Source organism: Taudactylus pleione, unplaced genomic scaffold (assembly GCF_031769625.1).
Source record: "Taudactylus pleione unplaced genomic scaffold, aTauple2 ptg000326l, whole genome shotgun sequence".
Lineage (NCBI taxonomy): Eukaryota > Metazoa > Chordata > Amphibia > Anura > Myobatrachidae > Taudactylus > Taudactylus pleione.
This window is the reverse complement of record NW_028284727.1, coordinates 8,805,143-8,829,759: the sequence shown is the minus strand read 5'-3', so window position 1 is coordinate 8,829,759 and position 24,617 is coordinate 8,805,143. Positions and strand designations below refer to the sequence as shown.

Below are 24,617 nucleotides of genomic sequence, written 5' to 3'. Positions count from 1 at the left end.
TGATGGGAAGAGAAGAGAAGGAAAGGAACTGCTCATGATCCAAAACATACCACCTCATCAGTGAAGCATGGTGGTGGTAGTGTCATGGCGTGGGCATGTATGACTGCCAATGGAACTGGTTTCCTTGTATTTATTGATGATGTGACTGCTGACAAAAGCAGCAGAATGAATTCTGAAGTGTTTCGGGCAATATTATTTGCTCATATTCGGACAAATGCTTCAGAACTCATTGGACGGCGCTTCACAGTGCAGATGGACAATGACCCAAAGCATACTGCAAAAGCAACCAAAGAGTTTTATAAGGCTAAAAAGTGGAATGTTATGCAATGGCCAAGTCAATCCCCTGATCTGAATCCAATTGAGCATGCATTTCACCTGATGAAGACAAAACTGAAGGGAAAATGCCCTAAGAACAAGCAGGAACTGAAGATATTTGCAGTAGAGGCCTGGCAGAGCTGCACCAGGGATGAAACCCAGCGTCTGGTGATGTCTATGCATTCCAGACTTCAGGCTGTAATTGCCTGCAAAGGATTTGCAACAAAGTATTAAAAAGTGAAAGTTAGATTTAGGATTGTTTAGTTTGTCCCATTACTTTTGGCCCCTTAAAAAGTGGGAGGCACATATAGAAACTGTTGTAATTCCTACACCGTTCACCTGATTTGGATGTAATTACCCTCAAATTAAATATGAAAGTCTGCAGTTAAATTACATCTTGTTTGTTTCATTTCAAAGCCATTGTGGTGGTGAAGAGAGGCCAAAATCTAAAAATTCTGTCAATGTCCCAATATTTATGGACCTAACTGTATGTATCACTCCCATTTACAATTGAAAAACTTTATATGAAGACCCATAAATTGTAATATCTAATTCATCATGCACATTTCACTTCACTCATCTACAATCAATGTTGGAATAACAAGCAGAACACCATAATGAGTGAAACCTAAAGAGGATGCTTAAAAGTTAAAATGTAATAGTGATAGTCAATGCATAAAGTGGGCACAGTTACATATGTAAATAAGGGATGCAGTGAGCTTGTTGATTGTCATGATGTGTACAATCTCTATGTGAACACAAATGCCAGAATCATTGCAAGATACTTGTAATGCTGCACAACCCAAAGTCAAGTTACTACAGTAATTACTACAAAGGCAGACATAAAATTATTCGCCAGAAGCATTTGCAATGCAGTAGTCACCATCTATAGGGGCATAGCCCCTGATGATATCATGCTTGAGTTACATTTTTATTTTCTTTTTTTGGGGTGAGTATGTAGCTGATGCTTAGGGGTTATATGGCTGCTTTTTTTACTTACCTTTTATTTGTACAGCTGGTTCTTTTTTGTGTTTTTTCAATGGAGCTGTAAAACATTTTTTTTAAATATTCATGTAACAAAAAATGCTGGTTATAATCTATACTTTATTTAAAGTATTAGAACCAACAAATAAACAAGTTAATCACACAGAGGTACACAAAAGGTTTGTCATTAAGTGTACAATTGTATAACAGTTAAAACAGAAGAAAAATATTTTTTAGTTAAAACAGGGTCTATTAATGAGGGGGGAAGACAGGGTCAGTAGGGTAAGTGGTTACAATGTAGAGCAGGGTTATTCAACATTCAGCCCTCCACTCACTGTGGAACTATGTATCCCAGCATGCCCTGCCATAGTTTAGTATGCCTTAATGGCAAAACTGTGCAGGGCATGCTGGGATGTGTAGTTACACCGCAGGTGGGGGCTGTATGTTGAATACCCCTGAAGTAGAGACAGAAGCTAAATAGAGATGAGAGTCTTTTGTAAAATGTGGAGGCAGAGAGGCCTAGATTACAGATTATTGATAAACATTTATCAGGATTAGTTCTCATTTGGGGCAGATAGTCCTATCAAGTTGGGAGATGACATTGAATATGGAAAGAACAAGAGTGATAAGAATGCAAGTCCAGGGAATTTCAATAAATCTACCTTGATTTCAGATCCAACATCTTAATATAAAAATCTATTGTTACTACAGTATTTTGTGGTAGCATGCGACCAGTCAGATTTCCAACATACTGTACAGGTTTTACGGCTTTCACCATGTTGCCTAAGGGCTTTAGAAGCAATGTGCATTTCATTCCTTTATGAATGTCCATAAAAATAAATTATTTATTGTCTTGAACACAACTGCTAAAAGCAATAAAAGCAGTTGTGGATCAAGAAAGAAAACTAGACAAAAGAGTAAAAATTTGAATGACAATTTAGATATGCTATTTAGTGACATGTTCATACAGCAGCAGGTTTTATGTAACTTCCTGCATATAATGACCAATATATTGTTATTACCTTTTTTCAGCTCAGCTGGTTCTGCTTCGTATTTTTTCACTGTTTCTAATAAAAGTGATAAACATGTGGTCAGTGGAATGCAGTTACTCTATATACATATTTAAATTCAACAGATAAAATTATATTTTTATAACTGTTCTAGCATATATATGAAAATAAATAAATGGGGATGCTCTCTAAAAGTGGAGGTTGCATAATTAATTAAATTGATAATAATATGGTAAATGCACAGATTTACAGATTTGTTTTCCTGAAAAACTAACACACTCAAACATAAGGGTTCCAAGTTGAATCAATTCCCAGCTTGGATCACTTTTGGGATTTCGAGTAGAACTGAGTCCTGACTGCTGTAAGTTCGGAACTCGGATTTAAAACCCGAGTCTCGGTTTTAGATTGCATGTAAACAGGTCCAAATTACATTAATTTAGCAGGTTTTTTCAATTAAAAAAAAAAATCCAAAACCAAATCCGAACCAAAACACTTGAGGGTAGTTTTGCCAAAACCAAAACATGGTTGTCTGCGCACATCTCTACAATATACTCTTTATTATATGAATATTACTATTACTTTTCTTTTTACTTTAGTTTAACACCTCTTATGTGTGTAAAAATAAACTGGAGGAAACAGTGAGGAAACTTTTACAAAGTATGGAGAATATTTACCACAATTTAACCATCAATTTACATATTTTATCTGCCTTCTTCACTATTAACATTAGTTTCGCATTAATTATCATTGTTTTGCAAGAGCACATATTTTAAAGGTTTCCTCAAGGAATCACAGGTAAAATGATTAGTAACCCACACGAAGCATTTAGAGTGGATCCACCAACAATTAACTGACCTATACTTCTTAAAAAAAAAGATTGCATAACAAATGTAGATACTATAAATTTGTGAAAGTCAAACACAAAAGTATTTCAGGTTTATTTAAAAAATAAATGTTTTATTAATTATAAAAAATGTTTAATTACTGTTATTTAAAAATTATTGTGAGCAGTGAATGCATGTGTTGATATTCAAACTCACAAATTTGAATCAGGGTCTATTGATGACATGTAATTATTTCACAGTCTTCACCTCTGCTGCTGCTACCACTGAGGTACTGGCCCTCTATGTATACAATGATAAAAAAGAGAAGAACTAGTCTAATGTGGAGCACTGTTGTAGGTTTAGGAAAGTGAAAACTTCATTCAGTATATAATCAGATTTATTAAAACATATACATAAATAAATATATAAATAAAATATATATAATAACAACCAATATCAATATATATATATATATATATATATATATATATATATATATATCAGAATAAAATTGACAATCCTTAATCACCATATTAAGAAATAAAATGATGCATGTAGAAAGACATATAAATGGGGCCTCAGACCCTTATATTCACATTGAAACAATAAAAAATGTATCTCTTGTGTTGTTGTATTGATTATAGATATTAGCAGTTAAGTCTCTATTTATAGTTACAATAGCAATTCTATTGTAAACAAAAATTTGCGACATTACTGTCCTACAACACACCAACGTGTATTGCAATACATGTTGGTGTGTTGTAGGCCAGTAATGTTGCAAATTTTTGGGAACAAGTAACAGAAACATTATGTACTACCAACTGCTCAAGTTATCAAAGAATATACAAAATGTTATAGATTTCTGCCGGTACTAATACTATACGATCTGTATTACCAAGAGGATCACTATAAGTTACCTTAGAGAAATATTATTTACCTAGAAAAATACTATATACGTAAAATCTATTTGTATTATTGAGCAATATATAATTGTCTTAATGAGTGATATACATCTTTTCACAATACAAGTAGCCAAACATTTGCTGAAATATAACTGTTGCGATCCCTTTAATCCATATCTCGTAACATTGGACATATAACTTTGTACCTCTATATATGCCTATATATGTATATGCATATTTTTGTTTATTTATTATTTGCTTATTCTTTATGTCTATATATGTTTTCTACATGAATCCTGTTGTCTAAACAAGTTCCCAAACTTTATAAATTTATGTTTGCGCTATATACGGTCATCCTCTATATACGGTCATCCTCTTTAACTGAAATAGCATCTGATTTTCTTAAAAGAGGCTAACATGGAATGTAATTAACCAGCTGAAGCCTGATTGATATGATCAGTTGATTGGCTGGCAGCAGTGTAACAGATAGGACAAAAGAACAAGGGAGTTGAAGCTTTTTGAAGAAATGGCAGCCAGCCGAGAAACGCATCATCACTCCCCTTGACTGTGATGTAGCTCAGAATCCCCCATCCACTGCACTTTAGCATCCCGTGCTTTCCCGCCCAAGGTTGAGACAGCTACACCGCTGACAACACAGACTCTGGCCTATGAAATAGAGATGAAGCCGGAGGAGAGGCTTTTGACTAAAGCCACCCACGCTGACTCACCTGTGGGATTGGAATAACACCCGGTTTTCTATGGAACACTACTACTACTACCAGGCAGCAGAGCCTGATCAACTATGAAATCTGTCACCAGAAGGACGGTAGGACGAATTTAACTTAAACATATCTAAAACCGGAGTAAGTCACAATGGAGAGACACAATAGCAGTGATTACATTTATATGTTTATGGATATATCCAGACCACTATAGACAAATGCTTGACAAATCATGAATAATATATTTTGGCTAAGGCACAGCTATATAACTATTCATTTGCTGGATCTATTACCATTATACCATTGTACAGAAACTTACCAAAGAATTACATCTCTTTTTTTGTTTACAAATAGTTTACTATTGTAACCATAAATAGAGACTTAACTGCTTATATCTATAATCAGTACAACAACACAAGAGATACATTTGTTATTTTTGTTTCAATGTCAAAATAAGAGTCTGGGACCCCAGTTATATGTCTTTCTACATGCATCATTTTATCTCTTAATCATTATGGTCATTAAGGATTGTCAATTTTATTCTGATACATATTGATATTGGTTGTTATTATATATATATTTTATTAATCTCTTTATTTATTTATGTATATGTTTTAATGAATCTGAATGAAGTTTGCACTTTCCTAAACCTACAGCAGTGCTCCACATTAGACTAGTTCTTCTCTTTTTTATCATTGTATACATAGAGGGCCAGCACCTCAGTGGTAGCAGCAGCAGAGGTGAAGGATTGTGAAATAATTAGTTAACATAATTCAAATTTAAATATAGCACCTCCTTTTTTGTCTATTGATGACTTCACCACAAAAATGAATAGTCACTATGCCCTGAAAGAACTTAATTTGAAACTATTCCTCCTATAAATAGATTTTTTACATATAATTAGAATTATCTTCTGTGATTCACTGCATTATAATGTACTTAGAGTGACTCACTGCAGAGATATTAAACAGATTGAATGCAAGATAAATTATACCTCAGAAAAAGAGCAAGTCTGATGTGTTTAAAAAAAAGTACTAGTAACTTTCATGTATTTTGCTGCTTGCTATTTATGTTTAGTGGGCAATTAAAGTTCCATTAAATCCTGGAGCTAACTAAGGCCCCCTTCGAAATCATTTAACAGCCATGACTAACAATCAATGCTCTGTGACACTATGGAGGAGTTGTTTGATAGAGAGGACAACTCAGAAGCTAGAAACACAGGCATTTCAACCACTGCTTTCTAATTCCACACACACACCCTTTCCAGAGTCATAGTAAAGTGGTAAAAAAATGTTCTCCTCTATACAGTAGATGGTGATATATCTATAAATTAAAAATAATTTAACCATATTATATTACTGACTTTTTAACTCATGCAGGAAAGTAGCAGGTTTAGTAAATTTCTTTCATTGTATATAAAAGTGACAATAGTTGTATGTTTTAAACAGGTCTCAGTAATACTGTAGCTTCAACATTTTAATGCAAATCTTTATATGGTATTTAATATTTAATCGTCTTCCATGCAGACCATAATATTTACCTGTGCCAATATTATACAGTGGATATAAAGAGAGATTTAAGTCTCCTCCTAGTTGAACAATTCCTTGCTGAAAGTCCTGAAGAGCAGCTAATATCTTCAAAAGAGCATTTGGTTGCCCTGAATAAAGAAATCAAGCATTAATAAAGACACACTATTAATTACATCCTTATGCTTTCCAATATAACAAATAGCAAAAGGGCATGTAAACATTTTTATTAAAACATTTTGTCTCTTCTCTGTGGCAGAATTTTTTAAAAATCATCAAAAAGTTTTCTTAAATACAAATGAGGGACAGTTGACAGCTATAATATGCAACTTTTTCTGTACTGTTTTACATTAATTAGAATTTGTCACTAATTATGTTTGAATTGCAGTATGGTGAAAATAAAAGTTAGAATTTAAAATACAATTTGTTTAAGGTAAATGTAACAGATATTATACCATGCAGGGTTCTTAGTATCAATTTACTGGATAAGTCATACAGGTATAGTTCTATAGTTTCTTGAGGTACTGAATCTCATGGATGTATCATATCTGAATGAAATTTAAACAGCACTCCTGAAGCATCTTATTCAACACAATAATGGAAATAAACATGTGTAACTTCCTTTACCACACAGATGAAAGCAATTATGGAAGTTACAAACTAAAAAGACTACAGGGTATATTTACTAAAGGTCGAGTTTAATAAATTTTGATAAATTTTAAATTGATCTAAATCAATCAAAATTGATGTTACATTTCTGGAATGAAATCACGCATTTACAGTAATAATATTTAAAAAACAAATAAAAAAAATGTCTGTTATGTATCAAGCAGTAAAAAGAATGAAGTGGATAAGTTGCCCATAACCACCAATCAGTTTCTACATATTATTTTATAAAATATACTTAATAAATGTTACCTCAATGCTGATTGGTTGCTATGGGCAACTTCTCCACTGCTCCATTTCTCCAGTCTTTACACTGCTTGATGCATTTACCTCTAAGGGTTAGCAACCAATCAGATTCTAGCTATTTTTATTATTTTTTAAACTACTAAGGTTCTAAACTATAAATGTACAACTAGACATTACAATAGCTTTAATTTTATGAAGTTTTCCAGTTTTACAATTACAAATAAAATACAAAATCATTATCATCATCAGATTGTTAGTTGTTATCCTATGCAGTTATCTCACCTCTAAACCTGTCCCATTATTACATTTTTATTTATAATGTTTGGTGGAAAAGTATACTTTGCAAACTGCCATTTTTCTAATTTACCTCTTACCTGGCTCTTTTGGTTCTTGCTGCTCCTTCAGTGGTATTTCTATGGAATGCAATATTGTTAATTAAATATGACAATAATAATGGAATTCACAGATGTACTGTATTATCCTAAACATCTAAAATTCATTATTGAAATCATCATATTTGCATCATTGTAATAGTAATTCACACTCTTTATGCATTAGAGATAATATTACCACTGCAATGTTAAAAAAAATTATGTTACCAATAATACATTTTATTGAATGAATTAGTTGTTTAAAAAACATATTAAAGTCTTGCAAAGTTTACTAAGACTAGCACATCAATGTAAAATAAAATAAGAATTTTTTCAAATAATGTTTACATATTTTAATGTGAATAAAGTATATATTGTTTATGGGTAACTTGATTCAAATAGCAAAAAATACTAGTAAATACTTACAATGAAAGAAAGGAACAAATAGGTGGAATGGCGCTAGATGCACATAATATACCAAATAATATTAAAATGTATTTAATGAAAATATGAACAAATGAGTATAAAATAAATGACAATATAATATGACAATTGTAAGTACTCTGACCATGAGCTGAAAATAATGAACATGGGTACTAATTGTTCAACCTCCACATAAATACAATGTACCAAAACATGAAACAAATGTATCATCTGTTTGGAAATGAGGTCACACTGCAGCGTGTACTAAGAGTCACATAAATGAAAGGTCACATGGGATGCGGATCACTGTGCCATTGTGATCGCTGGTGTAAGGATGGTATCAATGTCCATGCAAATAACATTAAATATACATCATATTTTAATCATGAACAATATAAAATACACATATAAAAACAAATGGTAAAACCAGTAATAAACAAGAAAATACTTAAAAAAGGAAATTTGCGTGCTGAGCAACATATAAACATGAAGGTGATCCACCATATAGGCTGCATATGATCTGTTAGGTGGATAAGTTCAGCAATGGAATATTCCACAATGTCTCACTACAGCCATAATATTAGTCTCTTATACCACAATAGTCTTAGAAGACTTGAGAGTCCCAGATTAATAGTATGGTGAGAGGAGATGTGCACTCCCAGTTGGAGATATAGTTACCAGTATCAGTGTCCTAGATCGAATGGGGTCTTGTTTTTAGCAATGCAGCTTTATCAAAGTTGATGTTACTCTAGCGTAATGCCCTTTTTATTTCAGTTAGCCAAGATGTCAGCTGATTACCAGCTGATGTATTTGATACTAAATGAGATTAATGTACAACAAAATAATACAACAAATGAATATCCAAAAAAATTGAAATAAGAACCACATTTATAGGAGGCAAACCCAAATATTAAATAGGCAATGGGGATGAAGGGAATTCGAACGAAATATCCAATAAGATTCTTGCTTGCAAAGATATCTAAAATGATCTCCCCCCCCGTAATGTACAATGGATTTTTTCAATCCCTATCAATCTGAGATCACGTGGTTGGCGTCTGGACCACCATCACCTTGACAACACCAATGGGATCCACTCTTTGTCATGTGAGTTCCATGTGACATTTGTGTCCATCATGTGGACGGAACTTAAATTATTTCCACGTTTCCTTTACGGATGGAGAGACATGTGACTAATTGTATTCCAGCAACAGCTGGTGAGTGTTATTGAACAATTAGGGTTATTTTAGCCATCAGAATGCTTTATAATATTGGTTTAATATTTGGGTTTGCCTCCTATAAATGTGGTTCTTATTTAAATTTTTTTGGATATTCATTTGTTGTATTATTTTGTTGTATTTGATACTGAATGAGATTAATGTACATCAGCTGGTAATCAGCTGACATCTTGGCTAACTGAAATAAAAAGGGCATTATGCTAGAGTAACATCACCTTTGATAAAGCTGCGGCTCTATGCAGTGAAACGCGTCAGTACTTGGCTTACAGGAGACCACCTTTACCGCTTGGAATCCATACATTTCCCTATACTTTGGTAGGATTATCTAACACTGGAGATTTTGAATTTGGACCAGGATCCGTGCCCAGGGGGAGTATCCATCTGTGATAGCTCTGAGAGCATTGCTAAAAACAAGACCCCATTTGATCTAGGACACTGACACTGGTAACTATATCTCCAATTGGGAGTGCACATCCCCTCTCACCATACTATTAATCTGGGACTCTCAAGTCTTCTAAGACTATTGCGGTATAAGAGACTAATATTATGGCTGTAGTGAGACATTGTGGAATATTCCATTGCTGAACTTATCCACCTAACAGATCATATGCAGCCTATATGGTGGATCACCTTCACGTTTATATGTTGCTCAGCATGCAAATTTCCTTTTTTAAGTATTTTCTTGTTTCGTACTGATATAACCATTTGTTTTTTATATGTGTATTTTATATTGTTCTTGATTAAAATATGATCTATATTTAATGCTATCACATTTGAGCGCTGGTATTATTTGTATGCTTTTTCTTTGTTTAAGGGACTAACTATCCCTATTTTTCAGCTGCTCTTAATTAATTGGAAACCTACCCATTGCAGCGCTCCTACTTGATAACTCAGTTATCATCTGTGGTTTCTCTTGGTATCAATGTCCAAGTGACAAAGTCCCAACCAATGGCATTAGTTGATCGTGTTATAATGGAACACTGACCATAAGTGTGATCAAGCTGACACTGAAGCCAAATAGGAAATACACTGTGGGCACTGTACCTGTTCACTGGAGTTAGTAGATGTTCATCTAGCTCCTGGCATGGCAAATGCACTCTCCAAATCTGGGTCGCATTGTTAGCCTGGATGTGAATGGCTGAATCGCGGCAGGAGGGTGCCGTGGATATGGTGGTAGTCCCAGTGCAGGCTCAGGTGAGTGTGGAGAATAGCGGCTGATGAATCCTGGTGTCAGGAGGGTTCAGCACTATGTATCAATGGCTAGTGGTATTAGCTGTGAGTGCCCCAGCAGTGTTACTGGCTCACCCCAGAGAGGTGATGCGGCATCAAACCTGGCAAGCCAAGCTGATTCACAGCTGTTGACAGCCACAGGGAAAGGGTAGTCCCGGTGCAGGCTCTGGAAATTGATATAGGTGGAATCCGTAGGTGAAGGGTTTCCAAAGCTGGAGAGGTGTGGAGGGAATGTCTGTAATCCTTTAACGTGTTTCACTGCAAACAGCAGCGTTATCACAATGGCACAGTGATCCGCATCCCATGTGACCTTTCATTTATGTGACCCTTAGTACACGCTGCAGTGTGACCTCATTTCCAAACAGACGATACATTTGTTTCTTGCTTTGGTACATTGTATTTATGTGGAGGTTGAACACTTAGTACCCATGTTCACTATTTTCAGCTCATGGTCAGAGTACTTACCATTGTCATATTATATTGTCATTTATTTTATACTCATTTGTTCATTTTTTCATTAAATACATTTTTATATTATTTGGTATATTATGTGCATCTAGCGCCGTTCCACCTATTTGTTGCTTTCTTTCACTCACAGCAAATATTGTGCCTTTTGGGAGTGTTAGCATACTCCCAGGTGGTAGGCAGCTGTATGCACATTTTTATCTTATTGACTGCACTTATTTCCCCCTTAGCGCTTGATATCTCCCATTTTAAATACTTACAGTGACTGTATATTAAAGTTTGAATTAGTACTCACATGTAATGTTTTTATTTTTATCTTGATTACATTTTGATATAATTTATGGCATTCCCCATCTACCTGGTCTGAGCTGCTAACCGCTATTAGGATCCTCTTATTGACAACCCACTAGCCAAATTCAAACAAGTTTGGGACATCTTGTTGATGCTACTTGCATGACTCAGCATCAATAGTCAATTCATCTATCCTTCTTCCCCTCTCATCACCCCCCTTTCCCATTTATCTCCATTCACCCCCTTACCCTTTCCCACACCACCCTTCCACTTCTCTTCTCTCATGCTCCGATGTCTGCTGCAGATATGATTCTATGGGGCTGCATTGTGCCTGCATGCATCAAACATCAAGCTCCAGAAAGTGTAACAAGTCATCTCTGGGAGAGCTATGTATCAAGGAGCTCTCCCGGCAACAAGAGAATGCTGCATACTGTTGGAAGATCCCGCAAGTAAGTATGTAAAGATGTTCATTAAAGATTGCATTATAAATTTGATCCTTAAACATCTTGCCCAAAATGAGACTTTGCTGCCATTTCTGAAGTGATCAGAGATCTGTTCTGCACCCAGCTTTTGGGATTATGAAAGTCACCCACAAGTAGTGATGTGATCTTTTTTCAGTCATTTATTGCTGTATTGTTCTGGATTTTTATATTACTTATATTCCACAAAATTACTATTATCTCTATAGTTATAGATATATTAGCTTTATAAGCTGATTTGGTTTAGTATATTCACAGATAATTTTTCTTAATTACTTATTGCTTAAATGGAAAATTATTTTAAATTTTCTGTAATTGACAGCTCAATCTGCTTCTGATAAAGGCTCCTATATATCTGAGATGGATTGGGACAATTCCCTGTTTTGCAGATGATTTGGGAAAAATTGGCACTTTATGGGTACACTAATCAGCAATTCCTACCAAAAAGTGAACAGAATTGGTAAATCAGGTTGTCTAACATGTTGGATTTCACTGACAAATGGGATCTGTAGATTGCTACTGTATGGTAACAATCAGCCAGTTTGCTGACTGTTACTAGTAAAATTATGAGCCTTTCATGATTGGCAGAACCATATTTCCTGAAAATTATCTGCAAATCACTGAAACAAAGGGCCTGATTCAGACCCACTCGCAAGCGGCTGTCCGCTCGCAAGTGGGTCGATGTTGTGCACTGCGCATGCGCACGATGGTGGGAGCTCCGTCGTGCGCATGCGCCAGACGCGACGAGTGAAGGACTTTCCTTCGCTCGTTGTGTCTGATCAAAGGGGGCGTGCTGTCGATGTTGATTGACAGCACGCCCCCTTTGGTGGGCATGCCTCCCTGACGGGGGCGTTCCCAAGGGAACACCTACCGTCAGAAGCCGGCCCACTGACATCACTAGTGATGTCAGTGGGAGTGATTTTGGCTCTGATAGAGCCAAAATCACTCCGGGCCTTGCGGTTGAAAAACTCAACCGCAGGCTCCGGCTCGCAGTGGCGATGGTCGCGATGGTCAAGACCATCGCGGCCATCAACCTGCATGCTCGTATAGGCTGTGGGTGGTGACCCACAGCTATACGAGAGTCCAGGAGGACGCTCCATAATTATGGAGGACAGCCCTCATTCAGAGCGTGCGCTCTGCTCAGAGCGTATGGCTCTGAATGAGGGCCAAAATATGTAATGCATGGGTACAGACTGGGAAATCCATAAATCAGGAAAAAAATTGCAGAATAATTAAATTGTTGTTTTTTGACTGCTGGTGTATGGGCCCCTTAACTGTGTTGCTGCTACAGTATAACTTAATCTTGTTTTGTTTGAGTTTTTCTATTTCTTTTTTATTAATTGTCAGGTTGCCTTTCAGGATACAGAGAAATCTATTTTAATAGTTTATTTTAATAGTCTTTAATGTTTCAATTAAATCCGACATAGTGATTCAATGTTATTTTAAATGTGTAAATGCAATTAAATGATATATTTTTGATATTCTTTAAGTGTCTCTAAGTGTGCTCCCAGGAATAGTTTGTGCTTCTTTTGTTACTAGTTACTAAAGTAATTTCTGACAATACCATTTTGTAAAAGAGATTTGAGACAGCAGTGCCATTCAACACTTTGTGACAATTATAACAGTCCTTTGGCACTCTACTGAAAAAAAAAATTGAAAAGAACATCATCAACATGTAACAAATGTATGTCCTTAGTTTCAAGGAAATAAATATTATAAAAAAGTGATACTTTTCCACATAGAATAACATTATGCATTTGATATGCATGCATGGCCCATATAAAAAATAATGTAAGAAATAGAACTCCTCTGAATCATGAGATTTACTTAAGGCCAAACTGCATATCAAAATGCTATAAAGTATTTAGAATCTGATTTTAACTCAAAATGTTTCATACATTAAGCAGTGTTTATCCAAACCAATTGATAATAAAAAAAATATGGGAGGGCTCAAACTGCACATTGTAAGAGCTATCTTGCCAGTCAGATTGGAAAAGAACAAAGTTGAAAAACAATATTACTTACTTCTAAGCTAGTTTAATCAGCATTGTGCTCAATGGTCTAGGGTTAAGGGTCTTGAAAAATATCAGGCTCCTTCATTAAAAGAGTGTGGGCCAAATGCAGAGCAGACCTGGCCCTCTCCACCCAGGTAACCAGGTGGTGAGTATGCCCCAACTCTGCACTTGAAAACCATCCTGGGCCAACCAACAATACTCTAAGCTGTAGCTCCATGACCCTCCTGCTACAATATGGATATATATATATATATATAAATATATATATATATATATATATATATATATATATATAGTACAACTAAAGCACCAGCACATCATTTTATAAATGCAAAAATAACAGAAACATCAAACTGTGCATATGAGCGTTGTGTGCACCACATCTCTATCTAGAGGCATGACGCTGTAATATGATACTTAGCATATGTCATGATGGTCATGTAAAAAGCCAATCTGTCATCCTCAATGCACACCTCAGGTACGACAGCTGTTTCCGCGTGCCATATGCCTTCCTCATGGACACAGTAGCTCAAGCAATAAGCACACATTTATACCTAAACCAATCAAGTGCTACACAGCTCACCTGCACGGGCTCATGCCCCCGCTGCCAGCTACAGCGAAACTGGAAGTGACAAAGCGCATCTGCAGGACTCAGTGTAAACCAGCAATCTGCCTTAATAGGTTCGGTCCACAGGACCGGAAGTAGTACAGCGGTCATCAAGACAACCATATCAACAGTCTGTACGGCTCAATATAAACCAGCAATGTCTTAAAATGGGTCAGTTCCACAGAACCTGAAATGATGCAGTGGTCGTCAAGACAACCATAGCAACAGTGTTCATGGTAACCGAATATATATATAGGCGACATTATGGTCATTCAAACAATAACAGAGGAATGAACATCACACGTGGCTGTACATGCTGCCCACATAATAGGTCCCAATCGGTTCACCAATAACACTTAAAGCAAGGTTCCACCATTATCACCGAATGAAGGAGTAGTCATCAACTACCAACGTAACCGACAGTGTCCCGATTGAATAGGTATAAATGGTTCTTGTGCACTACACAGCATATTATTATACAAACATCAAAGACAATGTAATAAGGAACAACTACTCATAAGTATAACAAATACTACCTAAAAAAAAAAAAAAAAAAGGAAAAAAGGAATAAATAGTCCATTAAGGCACTGGCACACAATAATACTGAAGACAAATAAGCCTTAACAAACATGATGGGGATCTATTCACAAAAAGCAGCCAAAAAATTGTCCCTCTTTAAGCCCGTTGGGCACAACAGCGTTTAACCGGTCAATCCAAAAGCTTTCTTTCTGTAACAATAATTTGTTCCTATCCCCACCATGTCTTAGTGGTGGAATGTGATCTATTGGTATACATTTAAAGTACTTCATAAGATGTTTCATGGACACAAAGTGTCTCGCCACCGGCGGTGTATTCACATCGACCACATGGAGAGCTTTTTTGATAGAGGATCGATGGAGGTCAATTCTCTCTTTCAGGTCACGGATGGTTTTACCCACATAGAATAAATTCTAGGGGAGTTTAATCAAATACATGACAAAACGTCTGTTACTGTCCAAATGATGTTGAATTTCATATCTGATGTCAGTCTTAGGGTCCACAAAATGATCTCCAAGTAATAGAAAATGGCAATTGACCCACCCATGGCACTTGTATACTCCATTTATGGATTGTATCCAGCACTTAATTTTTATAGGACCTATATTAGATTTTGAAATTAGATATTTGATGTTGCTGTTCCTGTTGTAACAGAAGAGAGGACTTTCTTTACAAAAACATCCGATGTTCTTGGCAGACTGTACTATGTGCCAATTTCGTAATATGGTCTAACGTATATGCTTAGAGTCAATCAAATATGTTGAAAAAAAAAACATCTTGGCAATAAATCTCTGGCCCATTTCATGTAAAGCAAAAGGTAAGTCCTCCAAATTTGATGTGATGTGCACTACTCGCAAAAGCTGCAAGAATGGAAGCCCTCGCTTCAATGGATCAGGGTGAAAACTATCAGCCAGGAATAAGGTATTTTTTTCAGTTTCCTTTTGATAAATCTCAATGGACAGGTTGCCAGCATTATTACCCACACGAACATCAAGGTAATTGATGGTAACACTGCTATATGCTAGTGTAAGGCTCCTCCATTAAAAGAATATCGGCCAAATGCAGATCTGGCCCTTTCCACCCAGGTAACCAGGCAGTGAGTATGTCCCAACTCACTCTGCACCATCCTGGGCCAACCTACAGTACTCTCAGCTGTAGCTACATGACCCTCCTGTCACAATATGTATATATACACACTCTCACACACATATATATTTTATATATATATATATATATATATAAAATACATAAGTCCGGCACTCAGTGTAATAATGGTTACTTAGCTGGTTACCCCCACAATGTTTACTAACACAGAATCCATCCGGTTGCGGCACTCCATGCAAATAAGAAAAACTCCACACACAGCTTGAAGGTGTCAACGTTTCAATGCTTATGTTACAGTATTTTATATATATAATTTCTTGTTAGAAAAAACAAAAAGCATCAACGGTAACTTGAATCAATTAAAAAAACAATGCAAGGTAAAGCAATTTTCATAACTAGAGAAATTAAAACTGCTATATAATTTGCTTGTATTTAAAGTATTTGAATGATTGGTCTTAAGTTTCATCACATTTCATTTTACGGAACCTTGCAAGAAAAGTTGCTTTTACTTTATTTTAAACTTTTTGAAAATCGTTTTTGCCATACATACATAATAGGCATTTACATACTGTATAATGTCATCATGAAAAAATGTGTATTTATTTAAAGCTTATATTTCTGTTTTATTTAATCTCTCCCAGGGCAATAGTATGCATTATTAAAATGTACACAAGTCAGATTGCTGCAAATGAAGAAAGCTAGCTGTTTTGATCAGCAGCACATAATCTATTAATCTTTACAAATAGATAGATAGAAATAAACAACAAGCCTATTCTCAATTCACATATTAGTTCAGTAAGAAAAAACAAGATCCATCCTTCGACCCTGTGGTATTTTAAATTACAAACAGAATAACTACAGTGTCATCTGTTGGTGGTTTTCAAAACAATGTATGAACATCTAGAAAGCATCCAACTCATACATAGAGATAAATAGAACTGGCCTTTGAATAGCAAATGTAGTGTTTCTAGAGTCCAGAATGTAGATTATGACTTAGGGGCATATTCAATTAGCAGCGAAAAGTCCCATACTTTTCGCATGCCGGACTTTTCACCCACATCGCTGGTTTTCCATGCAGAAAAGTATTGCGCTCATCCCCGCTTATCCCATAATCAATTCCAAATCAGCGATAACGGAACCCAGCGAGTTCGAAACCAGAGAAAAGTCCTGTCAGATTTGGGGAAATCAGCCTGACACCCCCCAAAAGATGCACTGACATTGGGGATGACTATAGATACCCCAAATAGGCCTGTTGAAGGTATTTGAGGTACTTAAATGATCTCAATAGCTGCTAATTAGCGTCTTTGCAGAAGTGGTGAAGAATAGCATTTAGCAGTTTATTGGGGGGAAAATAAATAGGCACAGCAAATTTGGGGTACCAGCTAAACTTTTCCGCAGAAACAGACTTGTCACATCTAATTGAATACCCCCCTTAGTGGAGATCCTAGTGATGTTATTGGGCCACCCAGTTATCAAATAAATAAGGTTAATACTAGCTCTTGAAGAGGAACACGTGTCAGCTATGGAAGAGATAACAATGTGGAAGATAGTTCACATAAAAACATTCTTTGCCACTTCCTCAGAAATGTAGAGTTTGTGAACCAGCTACTGACAAAATAGATAATTTTTTCCAGCACATACAGAGTTTAAAATGTAGCTGGGGTGGCCTTACAATTTCCTTAAACCAACTTATGAAATATGTTCTTGGCACCAATCTATTTGTTTAACTTTAGTTAAATGTATCATGTAGTAATTGGTTCCCTTTTAGGATACAGTATATCTTCTATAGATATGAATAAAATGCCTGTTGTATTCCTCCACACCTGCTATATGAGTACCTTGTGTTATACAGTCTACATACATATCTATAACATCTTGTCAAGAGAGGATGAAAGATGAATGCAGGTGAATGACTAGGTTGATATATGATAAAAGTGTATAGATTTACTCTATAGTGCAGAAAAGTTTACATAGTTGGAACCAAATATACTGTACAATATGGCTGCTCATTTAAAAAGTTAGGAACTAAAAAACACTGAATAATAAAAGATTAAATAGTTTGAATATTTAGTAATTTAAGATATACAGTAGATATTTTGCACTTTGTACCTATGAAAGTAGGTTGCCTTGTCTCTAGATTCCTTAATATAATTTGGTGTACGTTAAATATGTAGAACTAGTAAGCACTCACCTATTTGATATGTTTAGAGGGTATGTGTTTAAGAGCATAAATGTACTTCTGATGTGTGTTTATTGGTTCAAGATGTTATGTACTAATAAAAGTGTTATTGGATACCACTTATGTATGTTGCAATGTTTATAAGCCACAACAGTCATAAAGAAACTGTCTCTGTGATATGTATTTAGAAAATATTTATTAAAATGTAAAAAGTACATTTAAATATGTGGTTCAGCCTTATTAAAATGGATTTCAAAAAGACAGGGGCAGGGATGGACACATATTTACCAATTGTGTCCATCCCTCCCCCTGTCTTGTTGAAATCCATTTCAATAAGGCTGAACCACATTTTTAAATGTACTTTTTACATTTTAATAAATAAAGGGGGTGTAAAATTGGGGTTTGGGATCATTATGTAGCAATGCCACAAATCAGTCCTTTCCTTTGTCTTGTTGTTCCTAACTAACGGGACTAACAAACAGATCCCAGGCTGAACCCAAGGAACGACATTGTTTTACTTAAGGACAAACAGCAACTACCGGAAACCATGAGTATATGACCTTATAAATTTTCCAATCTAATTGGAACAACAAGACAAGGAATGGACTGATTTGGGACATTGCTACATAATGATCCCAAACCCCAATTTTACACCCCCTTTATCTTATGTATCCATCCCTCCACCTGTGTTGTTGAAATCCATTTTAATAAGGCTGAGCCACATTTTTAAATGTACTTTTAATAAATATAATCTAAATACATATCACAGAGAAAGTTTTTTTTTATGACTGTTACGGCTTATAAACATTGCATCAGAAGCACATTTAATCATTTAAGCACATAACCTCTAAACATATCAAATAGATGAGTGCTTACTAGTTCCACCTGTTCAATGTACGCCAAAATACCTGTACATATTTATTAGAGGATTGTGGTACCTCAATAGTACAGCAGCTCCCAAACTTCAGAATCAGTACCTGATCAGGCGTACCTTACCAACAGAATTAATATGTTCTATGTTTGCTCTATCATTAAAGTCACATAGCTTGGCAAAATTGGTGCAGAAAAATAAAGAAAGATGAATGAAATGTCATATGTGGTGCACTATATATTAAAACATAACTTTTATTCTTTTGCAAATTAATATTCCATAAGGACAAAAAGAGCAGCGAAAATTATTTAAAAATTAGAAAATTGTGTCACAAAGAAAGGAAATGTGATTTTAAAAAAGTTGCAGCGCGTGCACCTGAACCTATTATATTACAATAAAAATTGGCTGGCAAGTATTCACAACTGTATGTCTGATTTAATTGATGCCAAGGTAATAGTTTTCCTTATCTATATTTATAATTGTGACATATAGATGTTACAAAATATCTATTTTAGTAACAAGTGCAGCCAATTGATTGATAAGTGTGTTAGAACTGCTTGTAAAAAGCGTTGCTATATAACTATGTATTCACATGCAGAGGATCCTTTCACATATTCCTTGATTTATGATTGGCCCAACAAATTAAGGGGCAAGTCACACATCAGTACACTAGGATGTATATCTGCATAGTTTATTGAAAATCTTTCTATTTTTCAACATCCAATCAGTGCAAATTATCAAGGAGTAGTTCTCATGGTTTGCTAATGCATTCAGGGTGAGTAGTATTCTTATTTATAAAATATGTCAGAACTCTGTGTGTAATCTCTTAATTTGACAGAGAAAATGCCAAAAGAAAAATTCCCTTGGAAAAAGTATAATAAACCCCGAAATAATAACTAGAAAGGAAATTTCTCCTATTGCAGCAAATGTTTCTGGGATATATGCAAAGTAACAATGCCAGTTAGAGCAGTGGCACCATCTCATATTAATCATCACCATTAGGCACATATTCCATCCTAATTAGGGATCATGGTGCACAAACAACACTTATATCAGTATGTATATATTGAGCATGTGGTCCGGTAACACATGCCACTACCAATGCAGTGTTTAACAAAACAAGCTTTATCAAGGCAATTGGTGCAGGTTTTCAAATGGAGAGAGCATGGAAAGATGTGTGGTCACAGCCCAATTTGTGCAGAATAATATTACGACAATGCCATGTGCTGGCATCCATTATGGAATACAAACAATGTAATAGACAGTATGTGTCTCAGTCAGCAGAATGCAAGAAATCCATATATGCGAATCAGTCAGAATTGCAATATGATATTACACCTCTATGTATATTGGGTTCCAGTAGCTGTGAACCATAAATCCAGCAATTTTTCTGTCTGACCTCCCATGTTTAAATTTGTCTGACTACAATCTAAAAAGCTTTGATCTTTTGGTTTATGTCCCACACTTTCATTTTGTTCTTTCATACAGTCCCAGTCATTGGGAACTTTTTTTGCTACACTTAAATCCTAATAGTGTTTCTTCTATCTATCTAAGTCCTGTAGACAATTGACTACTAGTATGTACTAATAAGTAATTAATGCTTTATGACAGACAGGGCTACTATAGGTGAAGAACACAGTAGCCTTGCCCACTTGTGTTTATAGAGGAGTGTCCCTGGGAATGTAACAGTATTTTATAATACAGTATATTGGTAAAATGATTCATAGTTAAACATACAATTAATGAACATAGCTAACCAAAGTGTTCTGTAGATTGTATCTACAATTTGGGAAGTGCTTGCAGGAGAATATCAATATATCAATAGTCTAAACAATGAGACTGAATTCAAGTGAGTACTAGGACAGTTGGTGTAGAGTATCTTGCATGAAATTTCACCTTAAATGCCTAGAACCATGTGCGCATACATATGTAAGCATGCAGATTTGTGTGATTTTGCCACATAAGCCTGTCTGCACCTGGATGGCTGAAATACTACAGGACTGGGATGTTCTAGTATAAAGACATTAAAGGACAGTTTGCATAATTGCAATCTGATGCAGACAGGGAAAAGGCACATACACACCTGGGAAAGTCATATAATTTATGGAAGTCAGGGGCTGGTGCAAATAGTAGATGATGATCATGATGATGATTACAGTCAACAGCTTTAGCAATCTGTTTTTGATTGGCTTTTTGAGAATACCTTGACACTGATTGTTGATTTCTACATCACTTGGGCAGAGATTATGCTTACAGTATATAATTGTGTCTGCTGCATTAGATAAGTTTTTGTACAGTAGCCTAATTGATTCCTAATAAAATAAGTGGTTTACAACATGGGACATACTGTAAGTGTCTGTGATGATTACCTGAATTAAACCAGATGAATATTATACTGCTGCCAAGCAGGATAATACATTTAGAGTTCTGCATATTAGTGGAAATATGTTATTTTTTTTCTACTTTTTTAACTCATATTTATGCTCACTTTGTGGTCAAATGTGCATCAGTCCTAATATGTCTAGAGTACCTGTAATTGCATTCTTCAAATGATGAGCAATAAATACATATACTTGCCTTTCTCTATTTCAGGTGCTTCCTTAATCATCTCTATATCTTCAATATCTATAGATACTGTAATAAATAGGATTTATTAAATATTATTGTATTTATTGCAGATGGAAATTAAAAACAAGTGATGCTGTTATATTACAAATGCTGCTTGTGGCTTTTGAAGGGATTCCCATGATGTTTATCTCTTTGCAATAGTGGTACTCAGCACAGGGCCTGATTCAGAGTTGTACACTAATGCAATTGTATCTGCAATACCGTATGCAAATTCTGTGTGAAAATATGAAAATGTGACATACACCAAAGAATGTATTGAGACACCCATCTGCGGCTTTGCAAATCCAAGCATCTGCATACAAAGACGCAGCATTGGTCAGAGAACATTTGATAATTAGACTTGTGAGTAGCCCTATGTTCACACAGAATGGCTAAGTGTACTGAGACAGTGGAGCCACTATCACTGCATATAGGTTCACACATGCAGGCTCTGACACACCCTGAAAACGGCTAAAACACATCTGAGTTATTTTACAGCCACACCCTGTTACCTCCTTCAAACACTCCCTGACTGTCCATCACACTGCTAGCAAGTAGTCATTGCAAATGACTACGGTAATGTACCTTACGCATGCACCTTACAATTCAGATGCATGTGCATATCGCTATATCTCAACTGTGTGAACACTGGAATAGCGTACAGCTCTGAATGAAGCCCACAGTATGTGATTGCAGATGCTTAGGTCTCTTCTGGAGCAGAGACAAGTAATACATTTATCTTTAAATTATCCATTAAACAGTATGTGGCTGCATCATGATATGCTCAAGGCATACTTTGTTGTGCCGTGAACGTACCTTCATGCAAATCCATTTAATATAGATTTATTTGATTGTAATTTTCAAATGTATTAGGAAAGATACATAAAACTCAGAATTAACCTATAAATGTGTCATTTCTATGGGAGACATTTTACATGTAGAGTACCTCTTAGGCACAAATATGATAAACTCTACATTAGGCCCATAATACATACAGTAGTTAAACAAATAAAGGCAAATCACTTTAAAACAAATTTAAGCAATGGCCACCCCCAAAATTATGAGATAATTGTATATGCATTGCTAAATATGACAATGAAAAAAAAGATTAAAATAACGTTTTATTCACGTTTACATACAAATAGTTTTGATATATGACACTAACTAGCTCAGTGCTCATCAATTTACTGAAGCAGATATCAGTCATGTTTATAAATATAAAAGTTTGAAGGAGTTACCTTTACTTATATCTGTTTGTTCTTCTTCAGGTTGCTTTGTGTATTCTTCTAGCAAATAACATTTTAAATTGTAGATAGATTATTAAAGTAAAAAAGTATCAAATCCTCTCTAAAATCCTTGACTTTTAAAAATGCAAAAGCTTAGGAATATGAACATAACTAAAAAAGATCAGATTTAGATGTGGTTCATTATGACAAATGGTCAAATGTTCTTACCCTACAGTAATAATTGCTGAAATTAGAACATGACCTCACTGAGTCACATCCTATTCTTTAACATATATTATATGAAAATAATTACAAATTTAATTAAAGGTTGCTGGGGTTTTCCTTTTTCATCTTCTTAATGAATGTTGTAATACACATTAATATCCACTGGACATTACTATACACCGCTGACTCAAAAAAGCTGTGGCACTCAGAGATTTGTAAAAATAGTAAATCTGTATTAAATTCACATTTATGACACCACCAATGTGAATTTAAAACAGATTTACTATTTTCACAAATCTCCAAGTGAGGGCACCGGAGTTGTTGTTATCCATTCAGGAGAGTGTCGATCCATGTTGGATTTTATATATATATATATATATATATATATATATATATATAAATATACAGTCAGGTCCATAAATATTGGGACATTGACAGAATTTTCATATTTTGTCCTCTATTCACCACCACAATGGCTTTGAAATGAAACAAACAAGATGTGATTTAACTGCAGACTTTCAGATTTAATTTGAGGGTAATTACATCCAAATCAGGTGTACGGTGTAGGAATTACAATGGTTTCTATATGTGCCTCCCACTTTTTAAGGGGCCAAAAGTAATGGGACAAACTAAACAATCCTAAATCTAACTTTCACTTTTTAATACTTTGTTGCAAATCCTTTGCAGGCAATTACAGCCTGAAGTCTGGAACGCATAGACATCACCAGACGCTGGGTTTCATCCCTGGTGATGCTCTCCCGGGCCTCTACTGCAAATGTCTTCAGTTCCTGCTTGTTCTTGGGGCATTTTCCCTTCAGTTTTGTCTTCATCAAGTGAAATGCATGCTCAATCGGATTCAGGTCAGGGGATTGACTTGGCCATTGCATAACATTCCACTTTTTAGCTTTAAAAAACTCTTTGGTTGCTTTTGCAGTATGCTTCGGGTCATTGTCCATCTGCACTGTGATGCGCCGTCCAATGAGTTCTGAAGCATTTGACTGAATATGAGCATATAATATTGCCCGAAACACTTCAGAATTCATTCTGCTGCTTTTGTCAGCAGTCACATCATCAATAAATACAAGGGAACCAGTTCCATTGGCAGCCATACATGCCCACGCCACGACACTACCACCACCATGCTTCACTGATGAGGTGGTAAGTTTTGGATCATGAGCAGTTCCATTCCTTCTCTTCTCTTCCCATCACTCTGGTACAAGTTGATCTTTGTCTCATCTGTCAATAGGATGTTGTTCCAGAACTGTAATGGCTTTTTTAGATGTTGTTTGGCAAACTCTAATCTGGTCTTCCTGTTTATGTGGCTCACCAATGGTTTGCATCTTGTGGTGAACCCTCTTTATTCACTCTTGTGAAGTCTTCTCTTGATTGTTGACTTTGACACATATATATCTACCTCCTGGAGAGTGTTCTTGATTTGGCCAACTGTTGTGAAGGGGTTTTTCTTCACCAGGGAAATAATTCTTTTGTCATCCACCACAGTTGTTTTCCATGGTCTTCTGAGTCTTTTGGTGTTGCTGAGCTCTCCGGTGCGTTTTT

At 35.5% G+C, this 24,617-nt stretch overlaps 1 protein-coding gene across 1 annotated transcript in view; it reads right to left on the bottom strand.

Annotated features, from left to right (window-relative positions):
- The window catches only part of LOC148509478 (uncharacterized), a 621,587-nt gene that overhangs the window by 97,461 nt on the left and 499,509 nt on the right, over positions 1 to 24,617 (bottom strand). Inside the window, exons 57-62 of the mRNA XM_088443077.1 lie at positions 22,848 to 22,895; positions 21,580 to 21,636; positions 7,570 to 7,608; positions 6,298 to 6,414; positions 2,322 to 2,366; positions 1,316 to 1,360 (exon numbers count right to left, since the gene is read on the bottom strand). Of these exons, the coding sequence (XP_088299203.1) occupies positions 1,316 to 1,360; positions 2,322 to 2,366; positions 6,298 to 6,414; positions 7,570 to 7,608; positions 21,580 to 21,636; positions 22,848 to 22,895 (351 nt within the window). The remainder of the gene's footprint in view (positions 1 to 1,315; positions 1,361 to 2,321; positions 2,367 to 6,297; positions 6,415 to 7,569; positions 7,609 to 21,579; positions 21,637 to 22,847; positions 22,896 to 24,617) is intronic.